The sequence below is a fragment of the Furipterus horrens genome, unplaced genomic scaffold (genome assembly GCF_987537825.1).
Source record: "Furipterus horrens unplaced genomic scaffold, mFurHor1.1.pri manual_scaffold_11, whole genome shotgun sequence".
Taxonomy (NCBI): domain Eukaryota; kingdom Metazoa; phylum Chordata; class Mammalia; order Chiroptera; family Furipteridae; genus Furipterus; species Furipterus horrens.
In genome coordinates, this window is record NW_028327181.1 from 69,162,000 (window position 1) to 69,181,363 (window position 19,364).

Consider the following 19,364-nt stretch of genomic DNA (forward strand, 5'->3'; position numbering starts at 1 on the left):
GACGATGGTGTAGCTTCTTAAGAGTCTATCTGCACCGCCGAGAATGGTTGTGCAGTCCGACTCAGGAGTGACACGGTATCTGTCTCCTCCCGTGTTGAATCGACATCTTGCGATGACGCTGGAGTGTCCTCTCCAGTGAAGCTGAAGCTACAGAGCCTGGGCAGGGTGATATGGAGGGTCTGCTGTTGCCCATGCAGCAGACCCCCCCTCTCTTCGCAGCTGAAGGGTCCAAGGGAAAGACGGAGTCAATACAGCTTGGCTTCAGGTGCTCCGCAGGAGTTGCCGGTGTTGACTACAACGTCAAACCGCCTTAGGGACTCCGGCTCCGGATTTTCTGTCGGGGTTTACTCCCTTAGCCTTTCCCCTGAAGAGGTATGCCGCAAGGCAGCGGAGGTTTTTTGGAGTCAGAGTTTTCCTTCTCTGATGTACCCTGACTGGAAGATCGAACCAGCGACACTTAGCTCGCAGGCCGACGCTCAATCCACTGAGCTAAACCAGCCAGGGCCAAAAATGGTGAAGTATATTATGTATATTTTATCACAATAAAATATGTAATCATAAAAAGATTGAGCAGCATTGTCACATACAGGTGAACATTTCAGTATGAGGGGCTGAAAATGCACATTGAATATGTCCAGTAGTAAGAAGACATTGGGGACCTTGTCAGCAGCCTAATGTCAGGTGTGTGGGGAAGAACCCCACATTAACAGTCCCTCAGTGCAGGCACAATCCCATGAATGGATGAATGAAGTGGAGACAGTTACTATAGACTGATTCCCCTTTCATCAACACATATGACATAACTTGCTATTTTTAGTGTATTATTTTGCTATGGCTCCCATAACAAAATAGTACATAATGGGTGGTTTAAACTACAGAAATTCATTTTCTTACAGTTCAAGATAAAGGTGCCAGCAGGGCTGGATTCTTCTGGGGCCTCTATCTTTGGCATGCAGATGGCCTCTCTCTTACTGCATTTTTCACATGGTGGTTCCTTTGCAGTCACTCCTGAAGCTGAAGTCTCTTCCTCTTAAAAGGACACCAGTCATATTGGATTATGACTGCATTCTAACATCTTCATCTTAACTTAATTACTTCTTTAAAGACCTTATCTCCAAGTACAGTCACATTGTGAGGTCAGGGCTTCGATATATGAATGGGGGTGTGTGTACAATTCAGCCCCCATTAGACATCCAGATCATAATAGAAATATGCCACTGTCTTAGACCTGGAAATAGAAGGGAGGCAGAAGTGGGGGTAAGACATGACAGCTTGCTGTAAAAACTTCAGTTCATATATAAACAGTTTTGTCAGTTACTTTTGTTTGCTTAAAAATGTTGTGGTATTATTGGATTACTAGGATGCTGTCTTTAGTCACTTACGTGACTATTTACAAATACCAAAGGAAATAAATTTAAAACAGTCAAGTTATTAACACTTTCCACATCTTGTCAGCAGACAAATTAAGGAGGTGTTACTCCTTAGTAACCTAAAAGCCTCCTGGCTAGTAAAGGTCTACCGAATGTGTCAGCCTTCATGACTTTTCCTTTGATTTCACCTCATGTCACACTCCGTGTCTGTCCATGTTGTACTTATTATGCCCTTGATATGCATGCTTGATGATTCATGCTGATGTGGCTTCCTCCTTTTATCCAGTGTCTATGGAGCACCAACTTAGTGCCTCATGTCTGCCCAGCTAGACCAAGCATTGTGATGGCAGCGACCCACTTTTAGGGGCCTTACGTAGATAGCACCTATCACATTTGAGACACATGGTAGGTGTTGCACAAACATGTGATTGATTGTGTTATGGTCAGGGGTGGATGCCACAGGTAGAACGTTAAAATTTCTCAGCATGGTTCATACCATGTACAGTAACAGCTAACAACACAGAGCTCACTTCGTGCCAGGTACAACTTTAAGCTCTTTACACACATTAGCTCATTTAAATCTCTCAGCAACCCTCTGATTATTATTGTTCCCATTTACAGAGGAAGAAATTGAGGTCTGTCAAGGTTAAATAATTTTTCCAAGGTTACAGGGGTAACAGAGCTTCAGAGTCTAAACTGTGAACCCAGCCCACCATATTATACTCTCTGCATTCTTACATAATGACTGCATTTACATACTAACCTTTCAGAGTTAATTCTCTCCTACTTATCCTAATGATACAGCAGAGATGTCCATTTCTGATTTTACTTCCTAGTAGTCATTATTTTAATCCTGGGGATTAGTAATAAATACATAAATATATTCAGTTCTTCAGTTTAAATAGTAACATTGAGAATAAATGTTAATCTTATAGAATTTCAGTAATTGTTCCCCTAATTCTGTTCATGATACATGAAAATGGACAGACGTGAAAGAAATGTGTGTAAAAATTTTTCTAACTTAAATAAATGAAGTGAAAAAATGTGAAAGAATAAACTAAGCACGTTGCTTTCTTTTGAAACAGGATGTCTCGGGCTGTTCATCTTCCATTCCCCTGTCCTGTTCAGCTTGGTTCCTTAAGTGATGACTCTTTGGAAGCTCAGCTTCATGAATATATCAGACAAGGAAACTATGTGAAAGTAAAGAAGATTCTTAAGAAAGGTAGGCACTGTGTTGAGATGACAGACAAAGAGGTATATGCTAAAACCATGAGCTCTTGGGGAAATCACAAGTTAAGTTAACGAGATGGGGTATTCTCTACCAGTGCAGTCATATTGCTCAGTAGAGGTCTTAAATCACTGTTTGGAGGCTGTTTCATTTTGTTTTGTGTTGGGGAACCATAAGGTCTTCCTGCTGTTTGTTTCCCAAGGGTTCTCCTCAGGCCCTAGCCTCTGGCCTTTGATTCTGCCTGATTCCCTTGCATGTACTCCATCCACTGGGTCTTCTGAGGCCACCTTTCATGGCTCTCCCCTTCCTTGCTCCTTCCAAACACTTGGTGCTTTTGTTTCCAGGGTCGTTTTTGTTTTTTGTTTTGTTTTTTTTTCCTGGAGGCTACAGGCAGCTCAGCCTGTAGGACAGACAGAAATAGCACACACAGCTCAGATAATCTTCAAAAGAACAAACACAGAAAAGCTACAGGCAAACAAAACCTCTCTGGCATTTGGCCTTTTATTTGGATCTCTAGGCCTGCTTTTCTCAGTAACCTGTCCTGCTGAGTTGGCCGCCTTCATTCTCTGTTCTTCATATTGAAGGGGGGGCTTATGAAGCTCCTTTCCAATGGTTTGTGGAACAGCCAGGGTGACCCCAGTTCTTTACAGTGTTTCTCCATTTGCCTCGACAGCATTCCTGAGGACTTCCAGAAGGACACCCCAATTTTTGTAGGATCCATTACCCATAAAAGTTTCCTCAGAAAGTTCTCAAACTTATTTATGTATCACCCCTACAGTCTATAGATGAAGTAGCTAACAGTAAGCTCGATAATTTGTTTAAAATATCTTCTATTTTCCCTTCTCAGAATTTTGCATTTTATCCCATAACATATTTGTGTGTATGCGTGTGTGTGTTTATTGTATAACTTGTAGGTATACAACATTATAATTCTACATCTGTAGACACTACGAAGTGATTACCGCCAAAAGTCTAGTTAGTATCCACATCATGCTGTCCATCACAATTGAACTCCCTTCACCCTTTTTGCCCACCCCTAGCCCCGTTCCTCTCTAGTAACCACCAATCTTTTCTTTGCATCTGTGAGTTTGTTTTTGTTTTGTTTGTTTTAGATTCCACATACGAGTGAAATCATATAATATTTGTCTTTCTCTTTCTGATGTATTTCACTTAGCATTATATCCCCCTCAAAGTCTGTTTGTGTTATCACATGGCAAGATTTAATTCTTTCTTTTTTTAGATTATATTTATTTATTTTCAGAGAGAGGAGCAGGGAGGGAGAGAAGGAGAGAAACATCAGTTGGTTGTCTCCCACATGCCCCCAACCGGGGACCTGGCCTGCAACCCAGGCATGTGCCTTGACAGGGAATTGAACCTGCAGCCTTTCAGTTTGCAGGCCAGCACTCAATCCACTGAGCCACACCAGCCAGGGCTAAGATTTCATTATTTTTTACGGCTGAGTAAAAATTGATATTCAAGATAGGCATATAACTTCTAGTGTCTGTCTATACATACCCTCTGGTGTGAGAAGCAGCATTTTAAGACATTTCTTATCTTCTAAACATTCCTGAACATTCTGCATCTTCAAATTCTTGACACTGAGCTAGAGTAGGGGGTGGGCTTGACAGGTGTAACTGAATATGAAGCAGGACTTCATGTGTGTCTGAGGATTGCATCTAAAGCCTCAGAGCAGAGAACAAGGGGTGACATGTTTCCCCTCAGTTTAAAGCAGGGTTTTTTAGATGGCCAGAATGGTCCTTGGACCTTCAACTCCATCACCTACCTCAGGCTTATCTAAGAGAAGGTATTGGGGTAGCGGTGAGGGTATCAATGGAAGAGATTCTTTACAAAGCATTCACAAGAATAGAATGCTGTGGCTTTTCCTATCCTTCACAGCCTCAAGTCAAGTAAGAGACCCTTCAGGTGAACCTCACGGAGAGAATTGTGGCACTTGCAAGCAGAGAGGTGGGAACCTGTGTCCCAGCCTGCTGAACAGTAGAAGCATGTCAGCCCACCCCAGCTGCCACCAAGGTGGCATGAAGAGCATCTGGCATGTTACCTGGAATTTAGGGGTCAGGGAGAATGCCAGTGGGAAATGGCCGCCACCTCTGTTGGCGGCACTGATGAAGAACAGGACTAGACAGTTTATGACCTGAAATGAAATTCTGCTTTAATATCTCAAAGTGACTGAAGGACTATGGAATCTGCCTGAGATGTGTCTCAGGAAAGGGGGAGGGAGAGCCAACTGACAGAGTATACTTGAGGGCAGTAGGAGGGGAAAGATTGTTTCCTGATTATATTCTCAGTTCAGCCCATCCAGAAGATCAGTTACTACAGATTGAGTTCTAAAACCTAAAAGATGAGTTTCAGAACCTTAACCCAGACTTCATTTATTTTTTAATTACACATTATATTACCTGAACCTTGGGTAGTAGAAAAGATGTATGGCTCTGCCTTCTAGGAGTATAATACAGCAGAAGCAGCAGACGTGCGTTAGTAATCGATGTTCTGAGAAGGGCAGGAGGGGAGGGGAGCACACCTGGTGCATCTCAGCTTCCTTGTCTGGGGGTGGGGCCACTCAAGGGGAACTTCTCAGAGGAAGTGATATTTATGCCAGGCCGTTAAGAAAGAAAAGGAGTCGGGGTAAAAGTTGGAGGTAAAAGGTAGAAGTCAGAGGTAAGGGAGGATTGAAGGGATGCCAAGGCCCTGAGTGTGGAGAGGATGACCTGAGTTGGAGAAAGGAAAGGGGTAGAAGAGAGTGGTTGTGGGGTGAAGCCAGCAGAGCAGGCTGTGGCTGCACCAGGCCTCATGGACTGTTGGGGGGACTTAGGTATTAGGTGCATTCTTAGGACTGTAACATCTCCCTGATGGTTGGCCCTATTACCATTTATGAGATGTCCCTCTTAATCTCTGGTAATACTGTCTTGTAGTCTACTTTGTCAAATATTAGTATAGCCACTTCAGCCTCCCTGTGGTTACTGTTGCATGAAATATCTGTATTTTTATAGTTAAAATGTCTTGCTGAGAGAATATAGTTGAGATGTATGTTTTAAAATCCGTTGTGATACAACCCTCCCTTTTAATTGGAGTGTTTAGTCCATTAACATTGTTGACATGGTTGGATTTAGAACATTTTATTAGAGTATTTGTTTTCTGTTTTCCTCTCTGTTTTTGTTTCTCTTCCTTCTTTTCTGCTCTTTTGACTTAAATATTTTTAGAATTCCATTTTAATTTAGCTATTAGCTTTTTAGCTATACTACTTTGCACAATTTTTTAGTGGTTGCTCTAGTGATAACAGTATATATCTTTAATATTTCACAGTCTACTTAATATTGTACCACTTCACATAATATTTACTTCAACCCTATAGGCTCATTTTTCCCCTCCCCCCATCCTTTATCATAAAGATTCCATAAGTATAGTTGTGTGAGTTATGAACCCCATAATATAATTTTATAATTTTTGCTTTGAAGAATTATGTCGTCGGCAGCCGTCCGTCTCGAGAGACGATGGTGTAGCTTCTTAAAAGTCTATCTGCACCGCCGAGAATGGTTGTGCAGTCCGACTCGGGAGTGACACGGTATCTGTCTCCTCCCGTGTTGAATCGATGACATCTTGCGATGACGCTGGAGTGTCCTCTCCAGTGAAGCTGAAGCTACAGAGCCTCGAGAGACGATGGTGTAGCTTCTTAAGAGTCTATCTGCACTGCCGAGAATGGCTGTGCAGTCCAACTCGGGAGTGATACGGTATCTGTCTCCTCCCGTGTTGAATCGACATCTTGCGATGACGCTGGAGTGTCCTCTCCAGTGAAGCTGAAGCTATAGAGCCTGGGCAGGGTGATATGGAGGGTCCGCTGTTGCCCATGCAGCAGACCCCCCCTCTCTTCGCAGCTGAAGGATCCAAGGGAAAGACGGAGTCAATACAGCTTGGCTTCAGGTGCTCCGCAGGAGTTGCCGGTGTTGACTACAACGTCAAACCGCCTTAGGGACTCCGGCTCCGGATTTTCTGTCGGGGTTTACTCCCTTAGCCTTTCCCCTGAAGAGGTATGCCGCAAGGCAGCGGAGGTTTTTTGGAATCAGAGTTTTCCTTCTCTGATGTGCCCTGACTGGAAGATCGAACCAGCGACACTTAGCTCGCAGGCCGACGCTCAATCCACTGAGCCAAACCAGCCAGGGCGAAGAATTATGTATACTTTTAGAAATTAAGTGGTTTGACTATGGTGTACCTAGGGGTGATTATATTTATCCTGCCTGGGGTTTGCTGACCTTAAATGTGGAAATTAATATCTTTTACAAATTTGGGAACCTTTTTGCTATTATTTCTTCAGATACTCTTTCTGTTTCATTCTCTCCTTGCCTTCTGGAAACCCAGTTATATTTATGTCAGACTTTTTAGTATTGTCCCACAGTTCCCAAAATTGTTAATTTTCTTTTTTCTTTGTGTCCTTCAGTTGGATCATTTTTCTTGATCTATTGTCAGCCTGATGACTCTTCCTCTGTCATCTCTAATCTGCTCTTAACCTTATCCAGTTTCAGTAATTCTCTAGAATGACTCACAGAACTCAAGAAAGCATTTTACTTACTATTACTGGTTTATTATAAAGGATACAAGTCTCCATGCCCAATTTGGGGACACCATCCACTGAGCCCCTCAGTCTGTTCACCAGTCTGGAAGCCCTCTGAACCTTATTGCTTAGGGGGTTTTATGGAGGTTTCATTACCTAGGCAGGACTGATAAAATCATTGGATTATTGGCCATTGGTGTTTGAACTCTTATCTCCAGTCCCTCTCCCTTCCCAAACGTGGGGCAGGGTTTGAGGTGAGGGGCAGTTGTAGAGCAGAAAGTTCCAACCCTCTAGTCCTGGCTTGGTTTTGGATTTTCTGTTGACCAGGCCCTCTGATGAAGCTACCCTCTTCCATTCATTCATTCATTCATTCATTTATTATTGATTGATTGATTGATTGATTGAGCGGAAGGGAGGGAAACATCAGTGTGTGTTGCCTCTCGTGCACCACTAACTGGAGACCTGCCCCTCAACCCAGGCATGTGCCCTGGCTGGGAATCAAACCTGAGATTCTTTTGTTTGGAGGCCGACACTCAATCCACTGAGCCACACCAGCCAGGTTTCTTTTTCTTTTAAGGCAAAGGAAACCTGATCCCTCAAGGTGGCAGACTTCTGTAGCGTTTGGGAGGCAAGTCCTCCCTGACCAGCAGTAGGAGCAGCATTTCCCTAACCTATAGTGAGGTGGCTGTGACCCATTTGAACCCAAGTGACGCCTGGCGTGGTGGGCAGGGTAACAGCATCTCGCTTCGGGTTGGAGTCAGACGCGTGCAGCGTGCGATTGGCTGCTAGGAAGCTATATGTTAATAACTCCATTGCAGCTTTGAAGTGTTTCTGGAAGATTTACAAGTGAAAATGATGTTTTAACTTTGCTATTAAATGGAAGTATTATTGAATAAGAAATAAAATATATTTGTAAGATTAAATTGACCAAAAACAATGTCACTGTGACTGTAACGTGCATAGCTGCCATCATCCACTAGAGGCTGCAAGCTCAAAATTAAGACTATTCTTTCAGGGATCATTTCTATAGTTTTGTTACTAGAGAAGTTTCTCTGACCGTGTAGAGCATCCAAAACCACGAGGAAGAGGTGGAGTGTTTTATTTTTTGTTTTGTTTTTTTGTGGAGTGTTTTCTTGTGAGTGTGAAGCTGGTCTTTGATGTTGCTTCTGCAACTGTTACTGGCCATTGATGATCGTTCTTCTCTTCTTTTGGGAGAGTAAGGGGGAGAGAACACAGTCTGAGTGGTTTTGGTTTATTTAAGTTTGAACTTCAGAAAGAGTAGTTTCTTGACTATGTATTTTCACTTTTGTGTTCTGTTTCTATTTTTTTAGTTTCCTTCTTAGTTCTTTTGTTACCATTTATTCCCCTTATCTATTTCTCCATTCTTTCAATCCTATTATCTTAACAATCACATCATGATTTGCTTGACTCTTTGTCTGTTTTGCTCAATAACCTCCAGCACCCCCCCTCCGCCATGGAGCTGTCAGCCTCATCTCTTTTTTCTTACTTTGTTCATTAGTTGTTGTTTTTTTAAGTAACTACCAAAAACATTGTTTTTATCTTAATGTGCATTTTTAAATTTCAGTCAATGCAGTTCTTTAGCATTTAATCTCTTTGTCTTCCCCCCTCTCCAGCTATTGTTACCTAGTTTTCTGCCTCTAGTATATTGGTTTTGTGTGTGGTGTTTTTGATCCTAGTGCCTTTCAATCAGACTTTGTTCTTTATAAACTATAGAATTTTTATCTTTTAGCACATGAAATTTTAAAAAATGGTCTTCAGAATTTTATTTTAAAAATTTGTATATATATGTGTGTATATATATATATGTTTTTTTTTAAATTGATTTTAGAAAGAGAAGGGGGCAGGGGGAGGAGAGAAACATCGGTTTGTTGTTCCACTTACTTATTTATGTATTTATTGGTTGCTTCTTGTATGTGCCCTGACTGGGGGTGGACCCCACGACCTTGGAGTATCAGGACAATGCTCTAACCAGCTGAGCAACCCCGCCGGGCCTTGTGTGTAGTGTTTTTGTGTTGTTGCCCCGTCCCTTTCCTGATCCTTGCTATTAAAGGGTTCAACAGGTCTGCATTTTAAGCAATGGGATATATAGTCTGAGTGGCTAGCTTTTGAGTTACAGAAAGAAAAAAGTATAATTAAAAAGAATGTAAAAAGTATCCATTTATGTGAAAAAAGTTACAGAGGAAAGCAATTTAAAGTAGTTTAAATGCACTTTTTCTCTTTTGTGCAAATTAATAAAAGTCAGATGCCATACCTGAGAATGATCATCCAATCTTTCTTTTTGAAATGCACTTCTGATATTTTCTTAATTGTTTTGAGATGGTTTGTTCTGCCCACAAAAGAAGTTTTAAACCCAAAGAAAGGTTTGAATTTATATGAGCCAAGATGCTTATATGAGCAAGCTTGCAAAGGATTGAGAAAATGCTCCAAGGAATAGCAGTTGTTTTGCAGTTTATTTTATATAACAGACTCAAAGGAGAAGACAGAAAGGTTTCATGAAATACGGGAAATCTCTAGGATTAGATAAGAAGTAAAATGGAGAGAGAGATACATCTTTTACATTGGCAGGTGTAGAGTAGGTAACATTTCACATAGCTAGTTTACAGTGGTGTGAGGATAAATGATAATAAGGAATAATGGGGTTGAAAGAATGAATAAATGTTTTCTACTAGGAAATCACCAAAGAGCTGTTGTTCATGTAAGTTTTGGGAACAGTGGTTTTAAACCCATTTTTTTCTCCAGCCACCACCTGTATCCTCTCAATAATTGTTGCTCAGTGCCTCCCTAAGTGCTTCCTGGTCCCTAGAGAAGCTCTTGGAGGCCATGGTTGATTAAATTTTTTTTAAATTCATGAACCTCAGGCATTAACAAGTCTGCTTCCCTTGACTGTGCTTCCTTTCTGTCAAGAATTATGAATGGTTTGTGATTTTACAGATTACCGTGTTACAGGTTTATGGATGCAGGCAGAAGACACATGATTCCTGCTTCAGAGTTGAATCACAATTTATTACTCATAGCAACAGCAGTGGCTAGAATATTATTAGAACGTTAGTAATTTTGGTGTTTTGTTTCTCAAATGCCAGTTCTCACAGAGTCATGGGAAGAACTAGATGATACTTACTTCCTTTGCAGTAGTACCCTGAGCTTAGGGAACCCAACCCAAATCTTTTATAATGGACAGTATGCCCTTTGCTTCAAAGTGGGGAGACATTATCTTCACTAGACAGTAATCATGTCTGCACTTCGCTCTAAAGGGAGATTCTGTATCTTCCAAATTTTGGTATACAAACGTCTTCAAAAAGATAGACCAGAACACCAGAACAAAGGGTAGTTACTGCCTCACTCCCATGATGCAGAAACAGGAGTAATTCATGGAGAATTTGTCTTCCCACACTGTTGCTGCACTTCCTTACTCTTAGGCTTGCTTGGGCAGATAAGTTTACTAGGCACTGGAGATAAATAAATTGGACAGTTCCTACCCTACAGGTAAGGGAGAAAGTCTAGTAGGGGAGAGAGACATGCAGGGCCTTGTAAGCTATTTAGAGAGTTCTTACTTTTAGCCTGAGAGCTGGGAAACTACAAGCTTTAAGCTGGGGAATGATTTGTTTTAAAAAATTCAAGTAATAAGCTTTATTAAGCAATTTATTAATTGGGCACTTAGTGGAAAGAGGAAGGGAAGGTTTCTTTAATCATTTAGATTGCCTATTGGGCGTCATCCTGCAGACAGACAGGTGGTGTGGAGGATTCCCCGTCAGGGCACGTGCCTGGGTTGCAGGCCAGGTCCCCCGCTTGGGGGCGTGAGAGAGACAACGCATCGGTGTTTGTCTTGCACATCGATGTTTCTCCCTTTCTCTCTCTAAAAATAAGTAAAATATATATATTTTAAACCTGCAACTAGATCAGGTATTAAATGTAGGTTTGGTATCATGGGCTTTTAGCCCTGATGACACCATTTTGGACCTATGCTTTTTTCCCCCCTTTAACAGATGTATGGTTCTGGTGGTTTAAACACAGTTCACAAATTTTATGTACCTAAAAATCCCTTGATTTGGAAAAAATTATCCAACAGGACATTTATATGTCTGGTACTCTGATCACAGGACAAAATTTAAAAATACGACGCGCTTTACAAAAGTCTCATAGAGTCTGGCTTTGGGTCGTCGCTTTCATCTTCCACTTTACCCTTTTCCTTGTGCAAGGTCTGCGTCTCCACGCATCGTCTAAAGGCGAGTTCTGACTCGCCGGCGCACTTTGTAGTCGTCAGCGTTTACGTAAACGACTATCAACTACGCTGCGGAACTGACACGAGAAGCGGAGCGGGGTTGGAAATAAGTGGCTTGTGATTGGCTGTTTAGCAAATCATATGTTAATTAAACTAACAGCTTGTACTGTCTCTTGAAACACAAGTGTGTTCCAAACGCTTTGTCAGGCTTTGTGAGTGTAAAGTTTTTTAGCAAACACACGCCAGTATATATTTGGGTAAGGTAGCACGGTTGGAAAAATTCACCATCAGTAAAATATGTGCGGGTTTTGCTGACTTCCGACCAGCAGCGTTCTCCAGGTTAAGACTATACTTTCAGGGATCATTTCTATAGTTCGCTACTAGAGAAGTTTCTCTGATCGTGTAGAGCACCCGAAACCACGAGGAAGAGACGTAGTGTTTTCTCCTGAGCGTGAAGCCGGCCTTTGGTGTTGTTTCTACAACTGCCACTGGCCATTGATGATCGTTCTTCTCTTCCTTTGGAAGAGTTAGAGGGAGAGAACGCAGTCTGAGTGGTTTCTTTTTCACTTGGGTTAAAAAGAAGAGGCTTTTTTAAACTGTGAGGGTTTAGGTTTGTAAATTTGTGGTAATTCTAATTGTGTTCGTCTGGTCTCTAGTTAGGAAATTAGCGGTATAAGTTTATATTTGGTAGGTGAAATATTTAATTAAAAACGCTTAGGTTCAGTGTAAGTATTTTATTGATGAAGGGTTGTTAAGAGGAGAAAGAACTACTTTCCTTTTATTTTGCCTTGGTTCTTGTTCTTTCAAGTTGTTTTCAACTTTGCTTTTCTTTTTCAATTGGTAGTCTTGTCTTAATTGATAGGATTTGGGGGTTGGTCTCTTAAGTTTTTTCTCTCCTTCGGTTTAGTGAAGTGTAAATGTGGGACCTTTTGTCCCCTCTCCCATATACAGTCTCATTATTATCACCCTCATGCTCTCTGAAGATTAAAAACTAACTTATTTTTTAGCATACTGGTGTGGTGAAATGCTTTACTACAACTTTTTGTAAATAACGTTTTTGTTGACGGCAGCTGCGGTTGCCTTGTAGTTAATCTGTGGTCTTTTGTGTTTGTGTGCCTAATGAAGGCTTTCATTATCTTTTTTTAAAAAAGGGTTTTCAGTAGTAATACATGAAAGTGCTGTATGAAGGAATTTTATTTTATTTTCCCCTGATATGAATTGTCCTAGTTTTATCTCTGGAAATGTCCTGTTATTTGCACTGATCCTGGCATTTGCTTTGCAGGAATTTATGTTGATGCAGTTAACTCCCTGGGACAGACAGCGCTTTTCATTGCAGCATTATTAGGCCTTACAAAAATAGTTGATCTTCTGGTGGATTATGGATCAGATCCAAATCAGTAAGTACAATAGCATCCCAATCTAAAAAATAAATAGTAGTGTCTGCTGTTAAGATGATTTGGGGCATTTGGAAACTAATTTGATAAGATATTAAAAGAACTTATGTATCAATAAAAGACAATTGTATATGTATGTTGAAACATACCTTTAAGTGCTAATAAAAGCAGTTTTACTAGTCCCTATGAAATAAAATCTTATTAGTCATTCATTCATTCATTAGCTAGTGATTAACAGCCTGGTTTGCATATTTCTACTCCATGTTATAATTTGTATGATTCATTTAAGTAGTTTAATATACCTCACAATTAAGCTTTACCAATTAATATACTTGGCATCACTATCAGTATGGTTTTTGCTTGGGTCTTGCAGTTGTGGTTATAAAGAATCTGTGATTAATAATTGGTCCAAATTACAATATGGAACAGCAATACAGTGTAATGAGTCAACTTCATGGGTGAACATCCCTTTTCTTTGTGTAACACTTCTGTTTTTCCCAGGGCCTGCCCAAGCACTAACCTCTCTAGATCTTTACAGCCACCTCCTCGACAGGGCGGGAACAGCATGTATTTTTACAGTTTATGTTGGACAGAACCAGAAATGCGTTTTGAGCGCTTACATGATTCCACCTGATTTTCACAGGATTACTTGAATGTGAACAATCATAAAAATCATATAGTAGCTTTCCGGTATTACATAAGGAGGTCCTGTTTAATGTACTTAACAAACCATATTGATGTTGGAAAGTTTTGTTTTGTTTTGCTTGGTTACTGGGAAGAAACTAGGAGGCTTACTAAAGTAAAAAGAAAGAAAAACAATCAGTATGAGATTTCTGTAACCCAGAGACAATGAAAATTTTGCTGTTTCCATCTAGAATTTCTCTAGACTAACATACACTGCTTTTACGGTACTTGCCTCTGGAGAAGATATCTGTGGGTTCTGGAGTTGGAGACTTTTTTCTTATTTTCTTTGGTTCCTCCTCCTAATTAATTTGATTTCTTCTTCCCCATTTGTATGTGTGTGTGTGTATGTGTGTGTGTTTTAAATTAAGGAGAGAAAGCTCTCCAGGTGATTCTGATGTGCAACCAGGTTAGGAAACCACAGCTGTAGATCATATCTCACTATATCTTGGACACAGTAAAGGCTGAAATTGTTTATTGACTTCGGTTAAATTTTCCCGAGCTGTAGATCCTTGACCAGATCACTGATGCCAAGGTTTGTGGGCCTCTTCCATAGGAGTTCAGAGATAGAGACGTTGTCACGAGAGAGAAATGGTCTCTGCTTAGGCTGTGCTATCCCAGCCTGATCCCAGGGTGCAACAGATATGGAGAAATCATTTTAGGACAGCCAAGGTCAGAAGTTAGAGGGGGAAAGAACACCAATTTGGAACCACAGCCATACCTGGGTGTGACCCTCAGCTTTGCCCTTTTGTCTACTCACCTATACTTTGGGAAAGGATAATGCCTTGAAGGGTAGAGGTAGGGATGGAGAAAGGCGATGTGTGTAAAACTCATATTGGCACAGACCAGGTGCTTTCCGAATGCTATGATTGTAGTCCTCATCATCAAATATCCCCTCTGTAGAGAAGGAGCCCAGTGTCACCCATTGAATTCTCCCCCCACCCCTGCGGGTGGAAGGGAGGAGTGTTGCCGTGGACACTCATTATATCCTCCTCCAGCCGCTGCTTTGATGGAAGCACCCCTGTCCACGCAGCTGCATTTTCAGGCAATCAGTGGATCCTCAGCAAATTGTTGGAAGCAGGAGGTGACCTTCGACTCCATGACGAGAAGGGTCAGAAACCACAGACCTGGGCCCTTACAGCTGGGAAGGAGCACAGCACTGTGGTAAGGGTGGACACGCTCTGCAGCCACACCCAAGGCAGAGCACTGTGCTAGAAGTCAGGAACCCAGGGGCCAGAGGCTGGTCCTGGGGACAGCTCAAGGCTTGCCATTGGCACTGGATACACAGGTCTGGGCTGTGCCCCACTTTTAGCTGTGGAACATCAGGCGAGTCTAGTAGTGAACCTTTCCCGTCATTTGTGCGGGTCAGGAGGGGGAACAATTGTAATTTTGTCTGATCCTTAATTAGCACTTACCACACATCAGACACTGAAATTAAATTAGTTAAATATTAACTCATTTTATGTTCACAACAACCGTCCCAAGGAGGTACTATTATTAACCACATTTTACAGATGGGAAAACTAAGGCCCATTGACATGAAGTAAGTTTCCTGAGGCTACACACTGACAGGTGTTATGTGGTCTAATGAGGACTTAATAACAAATGTAAAGCATGAATGGCATGTACTGCCTTGGGCGCGTGGAAGGAAGGGGGTAGGAGGGCAGTTTTCTCCCTGCTCTTCCCTCCTGCTCATGAGCTGTTGGGCCTTGAACAAATAGTTCCACTCTTCCTGCCTCAGTTTCTTCACCCATCGAAGGAGGGAATTGGAGGAAATGATTGCCAAATCATCTCCCTGAAAGCATTTCATACCTTTAGAAAATCACTTGGGCCCCTCTCTTTCCTGTCGGGGGAACTCCGGGCTCCTCAGACCGCCCAGCCACTCCACAATCCCACTGAAGGGCCAGTGTCCCCTGGCTGCGCCAGCACCAAGCATCTCTGTGACGTTGCAGATGGTGGAGCTCATGCAGCGCTGTGCCTCACACATGCAGGCCATCGTCCAGGGCTTCTCCTGTGACCTCCTGAAGAAGATCGACTCCCCTCAGCGGCTCATCTGCAGCCTTCCCCGGTTTGGAGGCCTGATGCACGGGTGAGTGCTGCCTCGAGTAGAGTGGGACGTTCTTCGTCACCCCAGCCTCTCTCACGAGACCCCCACAGGGGGCCGCATAGGTCCCTTCCAGCCTCTGACCCACCCATAGGGATGAGCTCAGAAGGAGAAGACATGGCCGGTGAAAAAGGATGACTTGGTGATGATGAACTCCTTTAGCTTTACTTTGTCTGGGAAGCACATATCTGCCCTTCCATTCTAAATGATAGCTTTGCTGGATAGAGTAATCTTGATTGTAGGTCGTTGCTTTTCATCACATTGAATACTGCTTGCCAGTCCCCTCTTCCCTGCAAAGTGTCTTTTGAGAAATCAGCTGATAGTCTTATAGGCACCCCTTTGTAGGCAACTCTCTGCTTCTCTCTCTTGCTGCTTTTATGACTCTCTGTTTATCTTTCACCTTTGGCATTTTAATTATGATGTGTCTTGGTGGGGTCCCCTCTGGGTCCAGCTTGCCTGGGACTCTCTGTGTTTCCTGGACTTGTATGTCTATTTCCTTTGCCAAATTTGGGAAGTTTTCCTCCATTATTTTTTCACATAAGTTTTCAATTTCTTGCTCTTCCTCTTCTCCTTCTGGCACCCCCATGATTCGGATGTTGGCACATTTAAAGTTGTCCCAGAGGTTCCCAAGCCTCTCCTCGTTTTTTTCAATTCTTGTTTCCTCATTCCGTACTGGTTGACTCTTTGTTTCTTCCTTATGTTCCAAATCACTGATTTGAACCCTGGTTTCCTTCTCTTCACCATTGGTTTTGTGTGGATTTTCCTTTGTTTCACTTAGCATAGCCTTCACTTCTTCTCTTATGCGTTTGCCATACTCAAGTATATCTGTCAAGCCTGTGAGCATCTTTATTACCAGTGTTTGGAATTCTGCCTCTGTTAGGGTAGCTGTCTCCTCATCACTTAGTTCTCCCACTGGAACCTTGATCCGTTTCCCCTTTTGGGCCATACTTCTCTGTCTCCTCATTCTGGCAGGCTCCTCTGTTTGTTTGCCTCTGTGTCTTAGGTAGAGCTGTCATACCTGTTATGTTGTAAGGGGCGGAGCCTTAGGGATTCGTTAGTACAGGGCAACCTGTTTCACCACGTTGTGGCGCTGTATGTGGGGGAGGGGTCTGAGAGGGAACAATGCCACTGGCTCAGCACTCGCCCCTTTTCCAGGCACTTCTCCCACTTTGTATGGGACCAGCACCTCTCTAGCTGTTGCCCTAGCTGTCGTTATCAGAGTGGATGGGTTTGTCGACATTCTAGGACCGTGGGGGCCGTTTAAACAAGCAGACTCTGCTGAGAGACTGGCAGTTTCTGCCTCCGCTCCAACCCCTCCTGGTTTGCACAGTCTGAGGCAATGAGGCTTGATTTTCCCCAGTGCTGGGACCCTCCTGACTTTTTAAAATGTGTAACTGTGCTTTCCGCCGGCCTGCCACTTCCATCACACTGTGCCCTGGCTCCGCCTCTCCTACCTGCCTGGATGAATGTTTTTATTTTTATATCTTTGTTTGTTGGACTTCCACGCAGTTTGATTTTCTGGAACTTCTGGTTGTTTCTAGTTTTGAGGTAGTTGTATTCCTTCTTAGTTGTGGAGGGAGATATGCAGCGAGTCTGTCTACACCTCCATCTTGGCCTGAAATCCAATCTGTCACACTCTTGAAGGCTCCCCTATCCTGTTCTTCCATGCACATTGAGTCCTGGATTTCTTCTGATGACCTGGGTGCTGCTGGCTTCTCAGGTGCGATGAGTCAGAGATTTCGTGGAGGACCAGTTACGCCTAACTGCTCTCTGCTACTACTACTCTTGTGGGTCGTGGTTCTTTAGCCAGAATCCAGAACGACAGGATTAAAATGGATTTTGGGTTGTGCCACTCTCCGCTTAACCCTTTGAGTACCATGCGTAATTGCTGAAATTTGTATGAGAAATGCCAGGCTTTTTTGCTGAGAAATGCAGAGTTTATGGAAAATGTCTATAAAAACATTATTATTCATAATAATATGCTGAAAATTTCATGACATATAGTAAATACACTCTTCTTTTGTAAGCAACGTTCTCTGATGCAATTTAGCAAAAAAATTACTGCATTAAAATTATTTTATTATAACAATTATTTTAGAAAAAATAAATTCTTTCCTTCAGTATGGCTTATTAAGTATAATATATGGCACAATACAAAACCTATGATTATAATTTGAAAAAACACATGGCAACATGGACAATAAGCAAGAAATATGCCAGATATTGCATAAATTTTTGGAAAAAAAAAGAAAAGTTCATAACATACACAAAATGGCATTCATGCTAGAGGCATATCAGTAGATATCAACAGTGAAAAACAGTTTATAAACAAAATGCTAACGCTCTACCGTGAAGCAATGAAAATGTCCATTAGCAAAGCTTCCTTACCATGCACACTGCATAGTTTCGACGATTATTACAAAGATAAATGAAATTAAAAGGGCTGTTTAAAATGTAAGTAAAAATTTTAACAGAATTAATATGTCAGTATTTGAACAAGCATAAAAATTTGAAATTTGGATCAACATGAGAAAAAGTTATATCAATATATAACCTGAGGTACAAAAAAAAGGAACAAAACATAAAATATGAATTATTCCATTGCTACTTAACATTTATAGCCATCAAAAAAAGGCTCACTGGGAGCGACACTGGCACTTTTGGGAGAATTTGTCGGCGTCACAGCAATGTTGTCACTCAAAGGGTTAAAACCCTTTTGGGGTCTTTCCCAGGATTATCAGGATAAACTCCCAAATCCCTCATCTGGCCTCTGTGTCCCTGCTTGGTCCAACTCCTCCCCACTCTCGCACCTCCTGGCCTGCCAGTGTTTAGATCTTGGCAGACTGAGTCCTTACTGACTGGTTCCAGGCCTAGTTCCTGCTACTGCCTAGTTCCAGGCTGGCAGGCTTCCCCTTTCTAGCTCCACTTTCCCTGTCTGTAAAATGAGAAAGTTGGACAAGGTAAGCTTTATGATTCTTTCCAACTCTGACCATTTGTATTCGTTCTCTGTTGCTGCATAATGAATCACCTCCACCCCATCCCCCCCCCCCCAACTTAGCAGTTTCAAACAATATGTGTCTGTATCTCACAGAATTTCTTTTGGTCATGAATCAGGGAATGGCTTAGCTGGGTGGTTCTAGCTCAGGGTTTCTCAGAAAGTTGCAACAGATGTGAGCTGGGGCTGTAGTCATCTGAAGGCTTGACTGGGGCTGGAGGATCGTTTCAAGAGGGCGCACTCTCATGGCTGGGTGTTGGGCTTCCCCCTTGGGCTGCTGGAGTGTCCTCATAACATGCCAGCTGGCCTCCTCCAGAGCAAGTGGCCTAAGGGAGATCAGGGAAGAAGCCCTGGTGGGTTTAGCTTTGGAAATCGCACCACTCCATCATTTCGGGAATATCCTGTTGGGTTAACAGATCAGCCCTATCTGACCTGTGAGGGGCTACACAAGGGCATGGCTCCCAGGAGCTGAGAGTCACAGGTGCCCTCTGAGAGGCTGGCTCCATGATAACAAGTCAGGCAGTAAAGACAAAACCCACTGCACATTCTGAAGACTGCCTCATCATTGTTCTTCTGAGTAGGGGTGGTTAATCCTTATTTTTTTTCTTTTAAAAATATTTTTAGAAGCCCTAATGGCTCTCCTAACCGACCACTTAAAGCTGGAGTCGTGTCTGCCCAAAATATCTACAGCTTTGGCTTTGGGAAGGTAAGAGATTGCCAGTGACAGCCAGTGTTTGCAGGACTAACCGGAGAGTCCCCTGGCCCTGGTTCTGGACCTGTGTCCCTCA

General features: G+C 42.4%; 1 protein-coding gene, 1 non-coding gene and 1 pseudogene across 2 annotated transcripts in view; all 3 read left to right on the forward strand.

The window, feature by feature from the left end:
• Positions 1-19,364, forward strand: part of TEX14 (testis expressed 14, intercellular bridge forming factor) — a 72,396-nt gene that overhangs the window by 3,274 nt on the left and 49,758 nt on the right. The window contains exons 4-8 of the mRNA XM_090257558.1: positions 2,499-2,592; positions 12,685-12,799; positions 14,476-14,641; positions 15,430-15,566; positions 19,201-19,282. Of these exons, the coding sequence (XP_090113684.1) occupies positions 2,499-2,592; positions 12,685-12,799; positions 14,476-14,641; positions 15,430-15,566; positions 19,201-19,282 (594 nt within the window). The remainder of the gene's footprint in view (positions 1-2,498; positions 2,593-12,684; positions 12,800-14,475; positions 14,642-15,429; positions 15,567-19,200; positions 19,283-19,364) is intronic.
• Positions 8,162-8,408, forward strand: LOC149998176 (small nucleolar RNA U3; annotated as a pseudogene).
• On the forward strand, positions 11,745-11,958 carry LOC149998177 (small nucleolar RNA U3). The gene has a single exon (XR_016507298.1). It is a non-coding gene; the product is annotated as a small nucleolar RNA U3 (small nucleolar RNA).